Raw genomic sequence first — 15554 nt, forward strand, 5'->3', positions numbered from 1 at the left:
GCTCTGTGGGTGCGCAGTGGCATTGATTAGTAGGTAGTATACGAGTAGGCTGCTGGTGGTGAGTGAAAATCTCGGCTAGGATTGTGGAAGAAGACTGAATTCTGGGTAAGCCCAGGGATATGCTGCATATCAGCACATCCAGGCTACAAAACACATGCTCTGAGCAGTTTCTGATTCTGAAGTTCCCCTTCCCTTCTTAGTTCTGATTGTTAAAGCAGATGCAGAGTTCCGAAAAGTTATAAATTGAATAAAAAATTAATTTACTGAGAATGAAAGTGTATCAGCAGTTCCACTCGCATATTTTAAAATGTCTAAGAAAGAAAAGAAAAATAAAGGAAGAAGGAAAGGAGGGAAGGGAGGGAGGAAGAGAGGGAGGGAGGAAGGGACGGATGGAGGGAGGGGAGAAGGAAAAGGGGTAAAAAAGAAAGCCTGGGGGCGAGGGTGGGAAACACACAAGACTCAGTCTTCAAATACTATCAGCAATTTCATAATATGGTAATTTTTAATATTAAAAGTAAATTGTAAATGTGTCTTTATAAACAATATGCATAAAATAGATCATATTCTAAAACCTTTTCTTTTTAAAATGCTTTTTCACAGTAAATTTCTTAGGTGTCAGATTTTCCCTCAGAATAGTGCAACTGGAAGAAGGGAAATGTTGGCAGTGGCTCAGGACTCTCTGCTAGTACAAGTCCTTGTAGATCTCCTGCAGGAGCGGGTGAAGACTCATGTCCGTCTCCGTCTTCTTGATCACCTGCAGTAGCTGCACGTGTTCCGTGACAATCTGTCTGAGGTCTGTCATTTTCTGGAGCAGCTTAGCAAACAGCTGCGAGGACTCAGGGTGGTTCAGCTTCAGCTGGAGCTCCAGGGCTTGTAGCAGGTTGTCTTGAATGTCTTCAATGGGCTTCACATTCAGCAAACCTGGGCGGTCTGGGGAAGCACATATGGAAAACACAACAGGGGGTTCAGTCAAAAAATCCTCTGGGCCCTGCCTCGGAGGCCTAGGCAGCTCTAATAAGCAACTCATCTGTGTTTTTGGTTTGTTTTGCTTTGTATCTTAAATAGGTGGGGAGGAAGGGTAAGCAGATAATGGGTAAGAACTGAGGATGGAATCAGAACCAAAATGATCAGAGCTCTTTGCAGGGCCTTTTTTCTGGCCAGGATGGAATCTGTGTGGTCAGCTGATGGAGCATGGCATCAAAACAATCCCGTTCCCCAAATGAAGTTTCCTCTGCTAACATGTTTCTTCTACTCAGAAATCTCCTCTTTTTTTTTTTTTTTTTTTTTTTTTTTTTTTTTAGATGGAGTCTTGCTCTGTCATCCAGGCTGGAGTGCAGTGGCATGACCTCGGCTCACTGCAACCTATGCCTCCCGGGATCAAGCTATTCTCCTGCCTCAGCCTCCTGAGTAGCTGGGATGATAGGTGCTCACCACCACGCCTTTCTAATTTTTGTATTTTTAGTAGAGATAGGGTTTCACCATGTTGGCCAGGCCTGTCTCAAACTCCTGACCTCAAGTGATCCACCCGCCTTGGCCTCCCAAAGTGCTGGGATTACAGGCATGAGCCACCGTGCCCAGCCAGAAATCTCCTTTTCAACTTCTGCTCCTTCCTGATGAATCTATGTTTTATAGCTTCTACTCAGTTTCTTATCATAGCTTCAAATATGCTTTTTTCACAAATACGCTTTTTAAAAAAGGTTTGTCTCTTTGCTTAATTTGCTTATGCTATGTTGGCTTAATATGGCATATTTCCAAAGGACAAAACACAGTTTTAAAATACTGATACATTTTAACAGAGGTTTCTTTTGAGTGGTAAGATTGCAAGCAATTTTCACTAGTTCTTCTTTAGATTTTTTCTTTAGTTCAATTTGCAAATGGTGAACTTAAATTACTTTTAAATATTTTTACTTTTTTCTTTATGTAGATCTTGTTAGATTTATTCTCAAATACTTTATAGCTTCTATTGTGACTGGACTCTTCATTTTCATTACATCTAATATATCCCTGCTGATGTGTAGAAAACTAATTGATTTTAGTATATTGAAATGATTCCAATTTTCTGAACTTTTGTCAGTTCAAACAGCTTTTAATCATAGATTTCTACTTTTTTTGGATAATTATATCAGCAATGGTAGCTTTATTTATTTCTTCTTTTGCAGCGTTAACCTTTCTCATTTCCTCTTCTTGCCATAGTGTGTTGGCTAAAACCTCCAATATGGGATTAAGTAATAGTAGCAACAGTAGCAATTTTTGTTTTATTCCTAACTTTGAAGGAAATGCTTCTAATGGTTTATCAGCAATTATGACGTTTGCTATAGATTACGGAGGACATGTTTTACTCTTGGCTTTCCAGGGGTTTTAAAATTTTAATTTGTTTTAGTCAGGAATGTTGTTGAATTTTTATCAAATGCTTTTACATTTTTCTATCTAAAGAGCTATGATATCTGAAGAGTTATGGTTTTATCTTAACCTAGCACAGTGAATTACATTAATAGATTTCCTTATACCCTTGTATTCACTTGCTAATATTTTATATAGTTTTTGTATTTGTAGGTGATATTGGTTTAGAGTTATTTTGGGGGCCATTCTTTGCCTGTTTTAGTAACAATGTTAACTAGCCTTATACACTGAGTTGAGAGGTTTGCAGTAATGATCTGTTCCCTATGGTTTCTTAGAATTTGTTTGCAGAACCATCTGAGCTTGGTGATAAATCTATCACTATCTTTAATTTTTCTTCCATAGTTTTTATCCTTTCAGGATTTCTACTACTTATATGGTAAAGTTTTAGTAATTTATATTGGAATAAAGTTGTAGATGATATTGTCTTAGAATATGAAATGTATTATTTTTATTCATGCTCCTTAACTTAATCTTAATGCTTTTTTTTTTTTTTTGAGACAGAGTCTTAATCTGTTGCCCAGTGCAGTGGCATGATCATGGCTTACTGCAGCTTCCAACTCCTGGGTTCAGGTGATCCTCCTGCTTTAGCCTCCCAAGTAGCTGGGACTATAGGCATGAGCCACCACACCCGACTAATTTCTAAATTTTTTGTAAAGGTGGGGTCTTGCTACGTAGCCCAGGCTGGTCTTAAACTCCTGGCCTCAACCAATCCTCCTGCCTCAGCCTCCCAAAGTGCTGGGAATACAGGCATGAGTCACCGTGCCCAGCTCTTAGAGGTCTTTATTTGTGCATTCTCTCATTAAAAAAATCTGATTTGTCAAAGGTTTATCTATTTTTTGCTTTTTAAAAAAAAACATAGCTTTTGGTTTTATTAATCAAGTCTGTTTTTTAAAATTGTGTGTTTTGTTTTTAATTTATTGAATTCCTTTTTAAAACTTTCTTTAGGTTTACTTTCTTCTCTTTTTCTAGTTTTTTTGAGTTGAATGCTTAATTCATTTGGTTTGGTATTCCTTGTATTCTAATAAATGCACTGAAGCCTCCACATTTTCTTCTTAGTGCCACTTTGGTTTCATCCCATGGGTTTTGATAAATGGTACTCTCATAGTTCTTTTCTAAACAGCTTGTCTTACAATTTTGATTTCATTTTTAACCTAAGAGTTATATAGAAGCATGTTTTCAAATTTCCAAGTAAAAAGTTTGGGTTTCAGTTTTTGTTTTCTAATCTCTAAGTTTTATTTTCTAATTTCTCAGTTTGTTGCCTTGGGTTAGATTATAAGGTTTTCTCAGTCAGGCTCACCAAGAAGACAGAACATTCACTTGATCATCTATCTCATATTGATTTCAAATTTGAGCTCTTGAAGGCTATTTATTTTCTTTTAAAAACTGTAACTCTTCTCTCCTTCATGGTATGAGTTTTACCCACCTTTAATATCCTTCATGACCTGGACCATGGTCCTGGTCATCCTCCAGCCTCAGTTCTGTTTCATTTTGCTCCATGTTAAGCCATATTAATCTATTTCCATACCAAGTTCCTCAAACACCCTGTCCTGTCAGGACTCTGCACTTACTCAGATTTTATTCCTCCTGCCTGAAACATTCTCACCTTCCCTTCACTCTTCTTACTGACTTCAACCATTTCTTCAAAATACAGCCTGTGGTGGGATTCCATCCTGAAGTCCTTCCTCAACAGTATCCCTTCCTCTCTCCTGTTCATCTCACCTCCTTTCTCTGGGCCCTCATAGCACCCTATAAACACCTCAATCACTACTATACTAGTAGATTACATTCACTGAATGGTTATTATTTTCCAAAGATCATGCCAAGGACCTTATATACAATATGCCATTTAATCTTCACAATAACCCCATGAGGTCATACTTTACAGAGGGAGAAATTAAGACTTAGAGAAAAAAGTTGCATCTTACCAAGACAGGCCACTTGCTAGTAAATGCAGAGCTGACATTTGGATCTAAGTCTGTCTGGTTCCAAAGTCTCTGCTCTTATTCCTTATTATCTTGTATTGTTAAGTTCTGACTTTCTTGTTTCTCCCCCGTTAGACCATGAGGTATTAGAGGGCAGAGACTATGTTCTGAACCACCAGTGGAAACACAGGAAGCATTTGGTCGACTGAGTTAATGAGCGAGAAGGCTGTTCTGGCCAAGAGCCCTGGATCAAAAAGCACAATTCTCCCGGCTGGTGAACAGGCCTGAAGGCAGAATCCCTACACAATGAAGAAGTCTCCTGTAAATGATGTTTTCCTGTGTCTAATAAACTCTAGTGACCTTTATCCATTGAGATGAGGCTCAAGAGAACAATGTGAGATGGCAGAGTGGTCTCAGAGTGGGATTTTCAGAACTCTAAATATTCTTCTAAGTTAACTTTCTTACTTTTTTTTCCATTAAAGAAGGAAACTGGTCTTTAGCTTGATTTTTTCACTCTCAGGTCTCCAACATATCCCATTGACCAGAATAAGTATAATTTTCTTTTTAGATTTCAGCATTCAATTTTGGAACCATCAGCAAAAGATCTCAGATTCTGAGCAGGAACAAATGATCTGGTCCTGGCCTGCAGAACTGGGTCCCTGGGAGCATGGGGCCTTCCTCGCAGTTGCTCTGTGGGAATGAAAAAGCCACTGACGCTTCACTGAAGGCTGGGCCCCAGACTGGCACCTTGGTTTAATGACTACGGATCCTCCTGCTTGATACATGTGTGCATCTCAAAGGCCAGAGCAGACGTGCATCTAAAGACAGGTGCTGAGAGAGGCCCTCCTGGGCTGGGACCACTCAGCCTGGGCTAGGCCTCTGCTTACTAGACACTGGCTCCTGTAGCCTTTCTGCGGCTCCTCCTTCCTCCACCTGCTTCTTCTTCTTCTTTTTTTTTTTTTTTTTGGTAGAGATAGAATCTCTACATTGCCCAGGCTGCTCTTGAATGCTGGGCTCAAGAGATTTGCCCTCCTCAGCCCCCCAAAGTGCTGGGATGATAAGCGGGAGCCACTGCTCCCAGCCTCCTCCTTCCTCTTGAGCAGCACCACTGGGGTCAGCCCTTGGGCTGAGGAGATGTTGTTAATCTACTAGGTCCCGTTTATCATACAACCAAGGACTAACATGCAACTGATCAGGGCTTGCTGGAAACACTTGGCTCCGGTGCAGTGTCATGGAACTGGCCTCTCTAGGAGTGGAGAGGGATCTGGTTTGGATTTTCAAACCCCTCTTTGGCAAGTTGTTCTTTATGATGTGATGGATGAAGCTTGGCTGAAGGGCTGAAATTTTGTGGCCATGGAGTAAGTATATTTTCTGCAATGGCAAGTTAGATCATTTACAGATCAGTCCCATTGTCCCCCTGACTGAGCCTCCGTTAAGGCAAGATGGTTTAGGGAAGGAGAGCAGCAGAGAAAAGTTGCATATTCTACATCTAAAGCTTTCACTCACCAGCTCTGTGACCTTGGGCAAACTGATTAATATCACTGGGCTCAATTTTCTTGTCTAAACAAAACAGACCGGACTAAATAGATAATCTCAAAGATTCTAATTCAAAAATTGTAAGATGTATTCTCATTTGTAATTCCCTCTACATAATTCAACTGGGGAAATATACTCAAACATCTAATTGAAAAAGCATATTAACATTAAACTTAGAACACCTGACTTACTTAAACAACCAAAAAGCTTCCTTTGGTCTTTAAGCTCTAGTCAAGGGCAAAAGGGATCTGCCAGGGTTGTTCCCTACCCTCCACCCTCCAACTGGTCATGAGCTCCCCACTAGTCTCTTTCCCCTTTCTGCTCCATGCACACTCAGTCCTTTACTGAGCTAAGCCAGGTGCCACAGTTGTGCCACAGAAATCCATCCAAACACCCAGACTGTGCCAGGGCCTTTCTCTTCTCTCTCCATTCCCAACAGCCTAGTGCCTGCAAAGGCACTGTTCCCAAGAGGCCTGCCTGAGATCCTCTCCCTGCACCTTGCTGAGGTTAAAGTTGAGTCTGGAGTAGGGCCAGGGCCAAGGGTCCTCTCTGCTGGGGTAGGCTGCCTAGAAGGCCCTTTTGGGAAGTGTGTATGACTCAGACTCCAGGTCTTAGCACTCGAGGAGGCAGGAGTCAATTACTAGTTCCCTACTCCCCAGGCTGTGAAGAATTGGGAAAGAAACCTTTCCGGTCTCCATCCACACGGTCCTGGAATTGATTACAGAGCACAGTTGATTATGGGCAAATCTACAAAGCTTCCATCTCATCCAGATCTGGTTCTGTTAAGTGGAGGGTTTATCTGAAGCAGATTCAAACGTTCTGGTCCTCTTGAGATCTGCCCACCTGGGCTGGGTGTTCCCTAGCACAGATTTTCTCAGGAGGTGTCTCAATTAGGGAACCAGATGACCACAGCAGAAACTCCTGAAGGAGAGGCAGAAAAAATGCAGGTGGTTTTGTCTCTATTCTAGGAGCTGCTCTCCCGGCTTTCCGCATCTTTCCCTATTGGCTCTCTGATAGCAGAGACTAATCTGAAACTGACTGTCCCTAGGGCGTTAAAAAACAAAACAAACAAACAAAAAATAAATCTGATTGCAGGGCAGCTGTAAATTGATCCACAAAGACCTTAGTTCAGGTGTGGGCTGAAAACTGGAGGGGAGGCAGGGCTACTTAGGGAACCCAGGACTTTGCAATTTAAGTTCCTTTTGCGCTTCCTCTCAAGTTTCCTTTATTGCACTGCTCCCTAAGTTTACAGGCATGTTCTAGGAGGCAGTGGATTGGGAAACTGAAGACTTGTGTCCTGTTTCTCTTCCACTTAGTTTCTGTGTGCCTGTGGACAAATCATCTCATCTTTCTGGGTTTAGGCTTAGTTTTCAAGACAATGACATTTCTTTCATAAGCGTATGGTGAGAATGAAATAGGTAGAGGAACTTTAGAACATATTGCAATTCTTGTGTTTGTTCAAATAAAGGCAGTTTCCATGGGGTTGGGGTCAGGAGTGTAAGTAGGAGTGGGTGGCATATCAACAGTCAGGAAATTGAAGGTTTTTGAGTTGTTCTTGGTTAGAGCAGAAATTCAGGAGCTCAAGAAAAATAATGCCTGATGCAGACATGTTTGGGGTTTCAGGCAAGTTCTCGTTCCTGTAGTTGAGTGCACATAGGCAAGGTGGTTTAAGAGCAATAACAAAACAAAAAACCCACAGTGCCCCAATTCACTACTTCCTTGAAGAAATGATGCTGGGAATTTGAGGGTACTTTTCTGATCCAAACATCAGAATCACAGTGGGCCTGAACGGAATTCAGCAAAGTACCATGGTGTGGCCTGTAGCAATTCCTTCCCACCATCCTACCGATAGGAAAAAATAATTCAGCAAAGTTATACATGTGTCCTCTTAATATTTAAATTTGAATTGGAGCTTGGTCTAGTGCAGGGATTATCAATTTTGGCTACATATTAAAATTATCTGGGGAGACTAAAAAAGCAAACGAATGCCTGGGACCCATCCCTAGAGATTCTGATGCACTTACCTGGGGTATGACCTTCAGGATTTTTAATAGCTCTTGGGTGATTCTGTGTGGCCAAGGGTGCACACTACCAGCTGAGTGAGAAGCAGTTGGAATTACAACTTTGCAAACTAGATAACCTTGGGCAAGTTCCTTAACCTTTCTACACTTTGGTTTCCTCACTTTAACAACTGGAGCTGTAGCGGTAATTTAACTCAGTGTTGGTTAGAGGACTGAGGGACATATGGAAGGTGCTTAGCACAGTGTCTGTTGTACAGTAAATTAGCTATTACTATTTTCATTACTGCTCTGTAAACTTGCCTGATTTTCTTCTTAACTTTCTTTTCCTCTCATTTCTCTGATTTTCTTGGCTCTTTTCTATATTTTTCCTATTCTTTCTTCCTCAACTATTGCTCCCTTCAGCCTTTTTCTTTTCTCTTCAGCCTTCTCCCCCTCCGCCCCCCACTGCTTTCTGGATGTTTTCCCCTTCCACTCCTGGGCCTGCACCTTGCTGGGGATTTATAAGAACGCTAGCAGGGCCAGCTTAAATTAATCAGAGGTCTGAGCCATGGATGATTTGAGGAGCAATGTAGTTTACTGCTGCTTTCAGGGAAAGGGGATGACATAATATAGAGATCTTGCAAATGCTTTGACAAACAGATAAAGATCATCTGTAACCAGCACATTCTGCAGTGAACACACATGTTGCTGGTAGAGCCTTCACTCTGAAGTGGGTTAACATTCTGACACTTGCTGGTTTAAATAACAGTTTCACATTTAATTGCTTCCCCTATCTATGCCTGATAACAATAATATATATGACTGGGCCAGGATGGTGGAGCGGGATAACCATAATAAAAATCAAACCAGCCAATGTTTTCTTTGATCTGCCCACTAAATAGCGATTACATCTCAACTTGCCTCATCTCAACACTCCACTCCCACCTCCAATAAGCAACTCCCAAACCACAAAACAGAGCACAAGCCCATCTGGTGACGGGGTGGGCAACCCTTTCCTGTGTGCCATGTTCAAAGGCCCTCCACTCGACAGCACCACCAGTGGAAACTGAGCATGGGCTCTGTCATTTCCGGGTCTCTCAGAGTGAAAATGGAACCTGAGATTTCTGTCCCACCCTGGGAAGCCCTTGTGTCCCTACCTCTGTGCACCCTGGGGTTAGGGGCCCCGTCATTCTAGTCATTCCAGGTCACTCAATTTACATCCAGCCACGTGGTTTGCTTCCCACCTTTTTGTCAAGACCAGGGAGCCGTCTGCAGTCCCCTCTTAAGCCTAGTGATGTATGTACATTTCTGCTCCTTCTCTGTCCAAGAAGGAATCTGACTGGGGCTGGAAATGCGGGGTGGGAGGTAGAGGAAGAAGGGTGGTGCTGAAATAGTAAGAACGATCCCTTCCAAGTCTCTCACTAACCTGCCATCTCCATGCCCTGAATCCATCTGGTGGCTCTACCCTGCGATGCTCTGGGCAGGATAAAGGGAGGGAAAGGAAGAGAGAAGGGAAGACTAAGAACTCCTACCCTTCCTTACTCCCTCAACCTCTGGAAATGGCAACAGCACACGAAGGGCAGTAAGTGAAGTCAAAAGCTGCCAGGTATGACTTCTCTCCACCCGGCTCCCCTGCTGTCCTCCTTCCCAATGTCTCTGAGAAAAACCTGTGATCTCAGAACACAGGCACTCTCTCTAAATATGGTCTAAACACATGAAGTCCCCAAGAAGTTCATGGGAATTCCTGAAGGCTGGGAATCCAGCAGTCCTGCCATTCTCCATCTCCTTCGGGGGCCACAGGACGTCCGAATCCTCCCCACTTTGAGGCCCTCCCCTTCCTCCAGGATCTCTTTCCTTCTGGGTTTTGTTCTCAATCCACACCTAATCCCCTTAAAGCGATAGCTGATAAAGCGATTAGCTGTTATCTCCTAGGGGTATTTATATTGTAATAAGTGATCTTAAGAATGACTGTTGGTGGCATTTCCAGCAATGTGACTGGCAGGATTGAGTGGCGCTGCTTCAAATCATATCATATAGGGCAAAAGGGAAAATTAGCATTTATTGTGTGCTGAACATGTCCCAGGCATTGTGCCAGAGGCTTCACATCATGTTATTTGGTTTGCTCAGGGTCCTGATAAGGAAATTAAGGCTCAGGGAGGTAAATAATTGCTGCAAGCACGCATCTAGGAAGAGAGAGAGTGGGGATTTGGAACTCCTGTCCCTCTGATTCCAGGGCTTTGCATTGGGCCAGTCTGCCTCTTCTAGTCTACCTACTTGGGATGGTGGTGAGCCCTCCAAAGATTTCTCTAGGACTGAGTGATGCCTTCACTACCTCTATCTGTTAGGAGTGATTTGAACCAGTGCTGGGTTTTCATTCTTCCTCACTTGCAGATGATCTGTCTGAATGTCTTGGTGAACTGTGCCAGTCTGGAAGACTGCCTGGGGTCACTCAGAGTTTAAACACACATTGTGAGAGCCCAAAATGATAAAGTGCTCCAGAAAGCAGCCCACTGACTGACTGACTGAGCCTCTTCCAGGACTGCTGGTGTGGGGACAGGAATGACTCAGCATTCGACCCCATAGTCAGTCTCTGAGGGCAAATCAAATTGCTTGCTCGCTCACTGGGATGATCCCAGCCTACCATGCCTGGGCTGGGGAAGGGATTTTATTTCTCAACCAGTCACAGATAAAGATGCTTCTATATTTTACAAACAACAAAAGCCTGTATATGTATATGTTTAAAGTATATCAGATGATTCTAGGATGTTTCATCTCCTCCCCATCATTCTATCCCCACCCCCAGCTCTGTGGTTTTTAAAAATTGGGTGCCAGTTGAGAACTCATAAATAAACCTCACCCTTGTCAAACCAAGTCTATGGGGTTATGAAAATAGTGAACTAATGGGACATTTCTAGGTAACTCAAAGCGAGTCATTATTCAAAGCCATTCTGCCAACTAGCTGTGGGGGCATGGTGAGAGGTGTGGCCTAAGAGAGGAGCCTCACAAGCTATGCAGAAACAACATAGGTGCCCGTAAAATTTCTTCCAGTTAATAAGTGCTATTACTCTCAGACACAATCGTAGCCCAGATAGGGGACAGGAAACTATGCAATAACACTCTTTGGCTGTTGTCCTGCTCAAGAGAAAGCAGATATCCTTGTTTATTTGCAATATTACAAGAAAAGAGAGAAAAACAACTTTCACCATGTAGGCACCAGCCTGTCTTGTCCAAAAACACTCTACGGATGAGGGAGCTAAATATTTAGCTGGTACAGGAAAGGTAGGAGAAAGTGGCTGATTGTTGTTCACAGTATTTTTAATATCTATGTTTTGTAATATTTTGGGTTTGGTCTCCTCTCCAGTTAACTAGTAATGTAGATGCTAGCAGATGAAGAGGAGATGGAAGGCACCGGGCTGTGCAGAAGCAGAGGCTCCATAAGCCGGAGTTTCCTCCAGGAAAGTATTGGCCTATTCAAGCAAGTGCATCCTGTCTTTTGTTCCAGAGAGAAGATGACCCTTTCCATTTTAGAGCTGGGAACAGTCTCAGGAGTTTGAAGGGCAGCTATGGGACAGGGAAGAGAGATGAATACTCCCAAACCCGGTGCTCCTCAAAGTCAGTGCTGATTGAACACTGGTGTTCTGTGAGCTGGAATGAGTGTTCTGCCGTGACAGCTGCGTCAGGGTTATTCTGTTTGTTTCTGAAGGGCAGGAAGAAATGAAAGGACTGGATGGTATTTCAACAATTTAACATTCCTCTCATAAATTTTTCTGTAACCACTTATCTATATTAGAACCTAGTATAAGATGGTATCTGATTAAGCAGAGATGTGTTTACTTAGTTATTTAAAGTTGACTGTCCATTTTTGTGGGGCGTTCTGCAAACAGTACCATTATTTCCAGGTACCTACTGGCTGAACAAATTAAAGAACCAGAACACCAGTCTTCAGCACTATCACCAGGCCCTATTCCTTCCTCAAGTAATTTTCAAAACCTAGGATGTTAATTTTGTTAGACAGATTAAAATGGTGTCTTAAGGAGGGCTTTGGATATTAGTAAGTAATATCTGAACTATAATCTGGAGATTCTCTTTTTTTTTGAGACAGGATCTCACTCTGTTGCCCAGGCTGGAGTGCAGTGGCACAATCACAGCTCACTGCAGCCTCAAATTCCTGGGCTTAAGCAATCCTCCTCCCTCGGCCTCCAGAGTAGCTTGGACTACACATGCATGCACCACCACACCTGGCTAATTTTTGTATTTTTTGTAGAGATGAAGTCTCCCTATGTTGCCCAGGCTGGTCTCAAACTTCTGGGCTCAAGGGATCTTCCAACTTTGGTTTCGCAAAATGTTGGGATTACAGATATAAGCCACTGTGCCTGGCCTTGGAAATTCTTAATTATAATATCTGAAGGCAATATGGAAATAGGCAGTTTTTGATAACTGCCAAAGAACTCTAAGACTGAAGCAATTAATTGAGATGCTTCCACACCTCAATATGCAAAAAGTAGGGTCTAATGGTTAAGTGCACCAGTTTTAAAGTTTGAGAGACCTGGGTCTGAACCTTGACCTCACCGATTAGTAGCTCTGTGACCTTTGGCAAACTGCTTAACCTCTTTAAATTTCCATTTTCTCCATCTATAAAATGGAGGTAATAAAAGACCATGTATGCAGCCATGTAGTCTTCCTACCAAGAAACCCAAACAAACAGATTATGGGTGTATATAAAGTGCCCAGGACAGATTCTCCCACATACTGAAGCTTTCAACGAATGGTAGGTAGTATTATAATCATTTTGGATGATTATTCACTCAACAAGCATTTATTGAATAACTTATTCTGGGCTACCACTAGGCTTTGATTCTACTTTAATTCCAACAATTTTTTGTTTTTGTTTTTGAGACGGAGTCTCGCTCTGTCGCCAAGGCTGGAGTGCAGTGGCGCAATCTCGGCTCACTGCAAGCTCCGCCTCCCGGGTTCATGCCATTCTCCTGCCTCAGCCTCTCCGAGTAGCTGGGACTACAGGCGCCCGCCACCGCGCCCGCCACCACGCCCGGCTAATTTTTTTTGTATTTTTAGTAGAGACGGGGTTTCACCGTGGTCTCGATCTCCTGACCTCATGATCCGCCCGCCTTGGCCTCCCAAAGTGCTGGGATTACAAGCGTGAGCCACCGCGCCTGGCCAATTCCAACAAATTTTTTAAAAAATCTATCTATCTGGTATGACCCATGGGGGAGCCCCAGGAACCCCAGGTTACTGACCTGATAGAACTAGGTGTTATCCAATTAACATAAAATATCTGCTCCTCTTTGATCTATGAATGTATAGCAATGAGAACAATTCCCCTGCTTCTACCCTATTCTCCTTGCCCACTCAACAGCAGAAAAGTCTATGATCATGCCAAGAACAGCCATCCACAGTGGCTTCACAGAGAAGGAACAGTGCTGGGACTGCTGGAAAAAGAAGGAGCCGCCCTCGAGGTGGTTTGCGTCACCAAGCCAGACTCAGGAGGGCACAGGAGGAGGCTGGATGACTTGCCATCTGCGGCCGTTGTAGTGATATCAGCAGCTTCTCTGTCATTAGGACAGCGATGGCAATTTGCCTTGAAAAATATATTGTAAAATCCAGTGAATTTCCTCCCCCATATCTTGGAGGTTTAGGAAGAACTGAAATGGATTCCAAACTGTTTTGAATTAACAAAAAGAGCTTTTGCCTGCTGCAGAGTTCCAGCTGGAACTCTCCTACACTTTTTCTTCACAAAACAGCAAACACTCAAGGGGGCAAAACATCCACCAGAGTGTCCTGGGGCTTGTCAGCTTCACTGAGCTTTATGCTTGGCTTTGGCTGCTGGGTAGGTTTTGGGAGTTTGCTAGGGTGGCTGGCATGATGCTGCGGCGCCAGTTGCAAACATGGCTTTGCTGGAGACAGTTTTATTACTCTTGACACCGCCCAGCCTGTCAGTAAGACTAGGGAGTGCAAGGGAAGTTATGACCAAGGAAGCGCTGTTCCTGGCTTCTAGGTATGGGCCTACTTTAGGGATATAGTGAAGAGAGAACAGGTTGCAGCCACCAACACAAGAGTGAGTGTGCTGACCACAATCCACTGGCCAGGGCCAGAGGGGACAGTTAGGACACCCAGGTTTCAATGTTAGTTCCACGGTGGCACTAGTTTGTTAGATCTCAGACAAATCGCTTAAGTTTATGACCCTCACTTTTCTTTCTGTGAAATGAGAATTAAAAGCCCAGGAGCACTGTCAGGATCGAATGAGAGAATGAACATGAAATGCTCTTAAAAAGGTATCAAGTCCTGAACGTTGGTTCTAGAATACGTTGCTGTTCCTTTCATTTAGTCTAATTCTTGCCCCCAAGCTCAGGGGAGAAAGAGAGAGGGGAGAAAGACTCGAGAAGAACTAGGTCATCTTTCTCAGCAGCTTGGTTTGAGAGCTGAGTGAACAGCAGAGATGCTAAGCCCAGGCGAAGCTAAGTACCAGTCGAATGGTATCAGCAGTTTTTAAGGCTGAAGTTCAATGGCAGCAATCTTAGGTAGCAACTCCAGTTTCCCCAGCAAATACTGAGTTGGGTCAAATCAGTTACTTTCATCTAAAAATCTCATCTTTGGGTCCTCTAGGGACACCCCCATTAATCCCCAATTCCTTACCCCTGCCCACTCTTAGATGATGCACATCTTGCTCATCTTTCTTTTAGTCTGGGGCCCTAAGTGCCTTTGCTGAAGTGAAGTTCTTCTGTGAGTCCACAGCCAGCTCAGAATGAGGCCAACTGGATCCCCAACAAAAGCACTTCTTTCTGAAACCACCAAAGTAATTGATAGACTTTAGAATAAATTGCAGAGGAGAAAACAATCACTCTTGTTAAGATTGGGTAGGATCAGAAATTTGTTTAGTGGATGAAAGCCTCTTGCTTAGCTGAATGGAAAATCTGGAATAGGAGGAAAAACTAATTGAGAAATTTTGTCTTACTCTAAGGAAGCACAATCGGGGAGGTGGATCTCATCCTCGATAGATGCCTGAGATTCAGATCTCACTTCATAAAGCCTAGAATTCTCATGACTGTTTCTTGTCTAGACCTTGCCTAGTAGAAACTAAGTACCTTTGAATGGCTCATTTCAAATGCTTCCCTTCGTATATGTGGGTAGGAATACAAACTGCTATGAACGTACACATATGTGTATGTATATAGCTATATACGTGAGTGTTCATGTAAACTTCTTGATAGGAAAAATAGGACTTTGTTAATTCTATTTTGTCCGGAGGGCAAAGCCCTTTACTTTTCACTTATACCTTTCTGTACTCTTTCAATTATAAAATGACCGTGTATTACTTTTATTTAAAAAGTTAACAAAAAGTATTAACAAAGAGTATGTAATGACATGGGAAATTGACTAAGTGAAAAGAATAGACATGGGATATATAGTATGCTTAGGAAAAATATTTGAAATAAATTAAATATTAATATATTTCCAAATTTTATTAAAAATAAAATGTGCCTTAAAATAGTAGATAAATAGTCTCGTGCAGTGGCTCATGCCTGTAATCCCAGCACTTTGTGAGGCCGAGGCAGGTGGATCATGAGGTCAGGAGTTTGAGACCAGACTGGCCAACATGGTGAAACCCTGTCTCTACTAAAAATGCAAAAATTAGCTGGGTGTAGTGGTACATTTCTGTAATCCCAACTACTAGGGAGGC

General features: G+C 42.7%; 1 protein-coding gene across 2 annotated transcripts in view; it reads right to left on the minus strand.

Annotated features, from left to right (window-relative positions):
- Positions 1-471: 471 nt before the first annotated feature.
- The window catches only part of PPARG (peroxisome proliferator activated receptor gamma), an 85310-nt gene continuing 70227 nt past the window's right edge, over positions 472-15554 (minus strand). For both annotated transcript variants that reach the window (XM_003264989.3, XM_030801843.1), the window contains one exon: positions 472-930. In XM_003264989.3, the coding sequence (XP_003265037.1) occupies positions 683-930 (248 nt within the window). In that variant the 3' untranslated portion in view covers positions 472-682. The remainder of the gene's footprint in view (positions 931-15554) is intronic.

This window comes from Nomascus leucogenys, chromosome 21 (genome assembly GCF_006542625.1).
Source record: "Nomascus leucogenys isolate Asia chromosome 21, Asia_NLE_v1, whole genome shotgun sequence".
NCBI lineage: Eukaryota > Metazoa > Chordata > Mammalia > Primates > Hylobatidae > Nomascus > Nomascus leucogenys.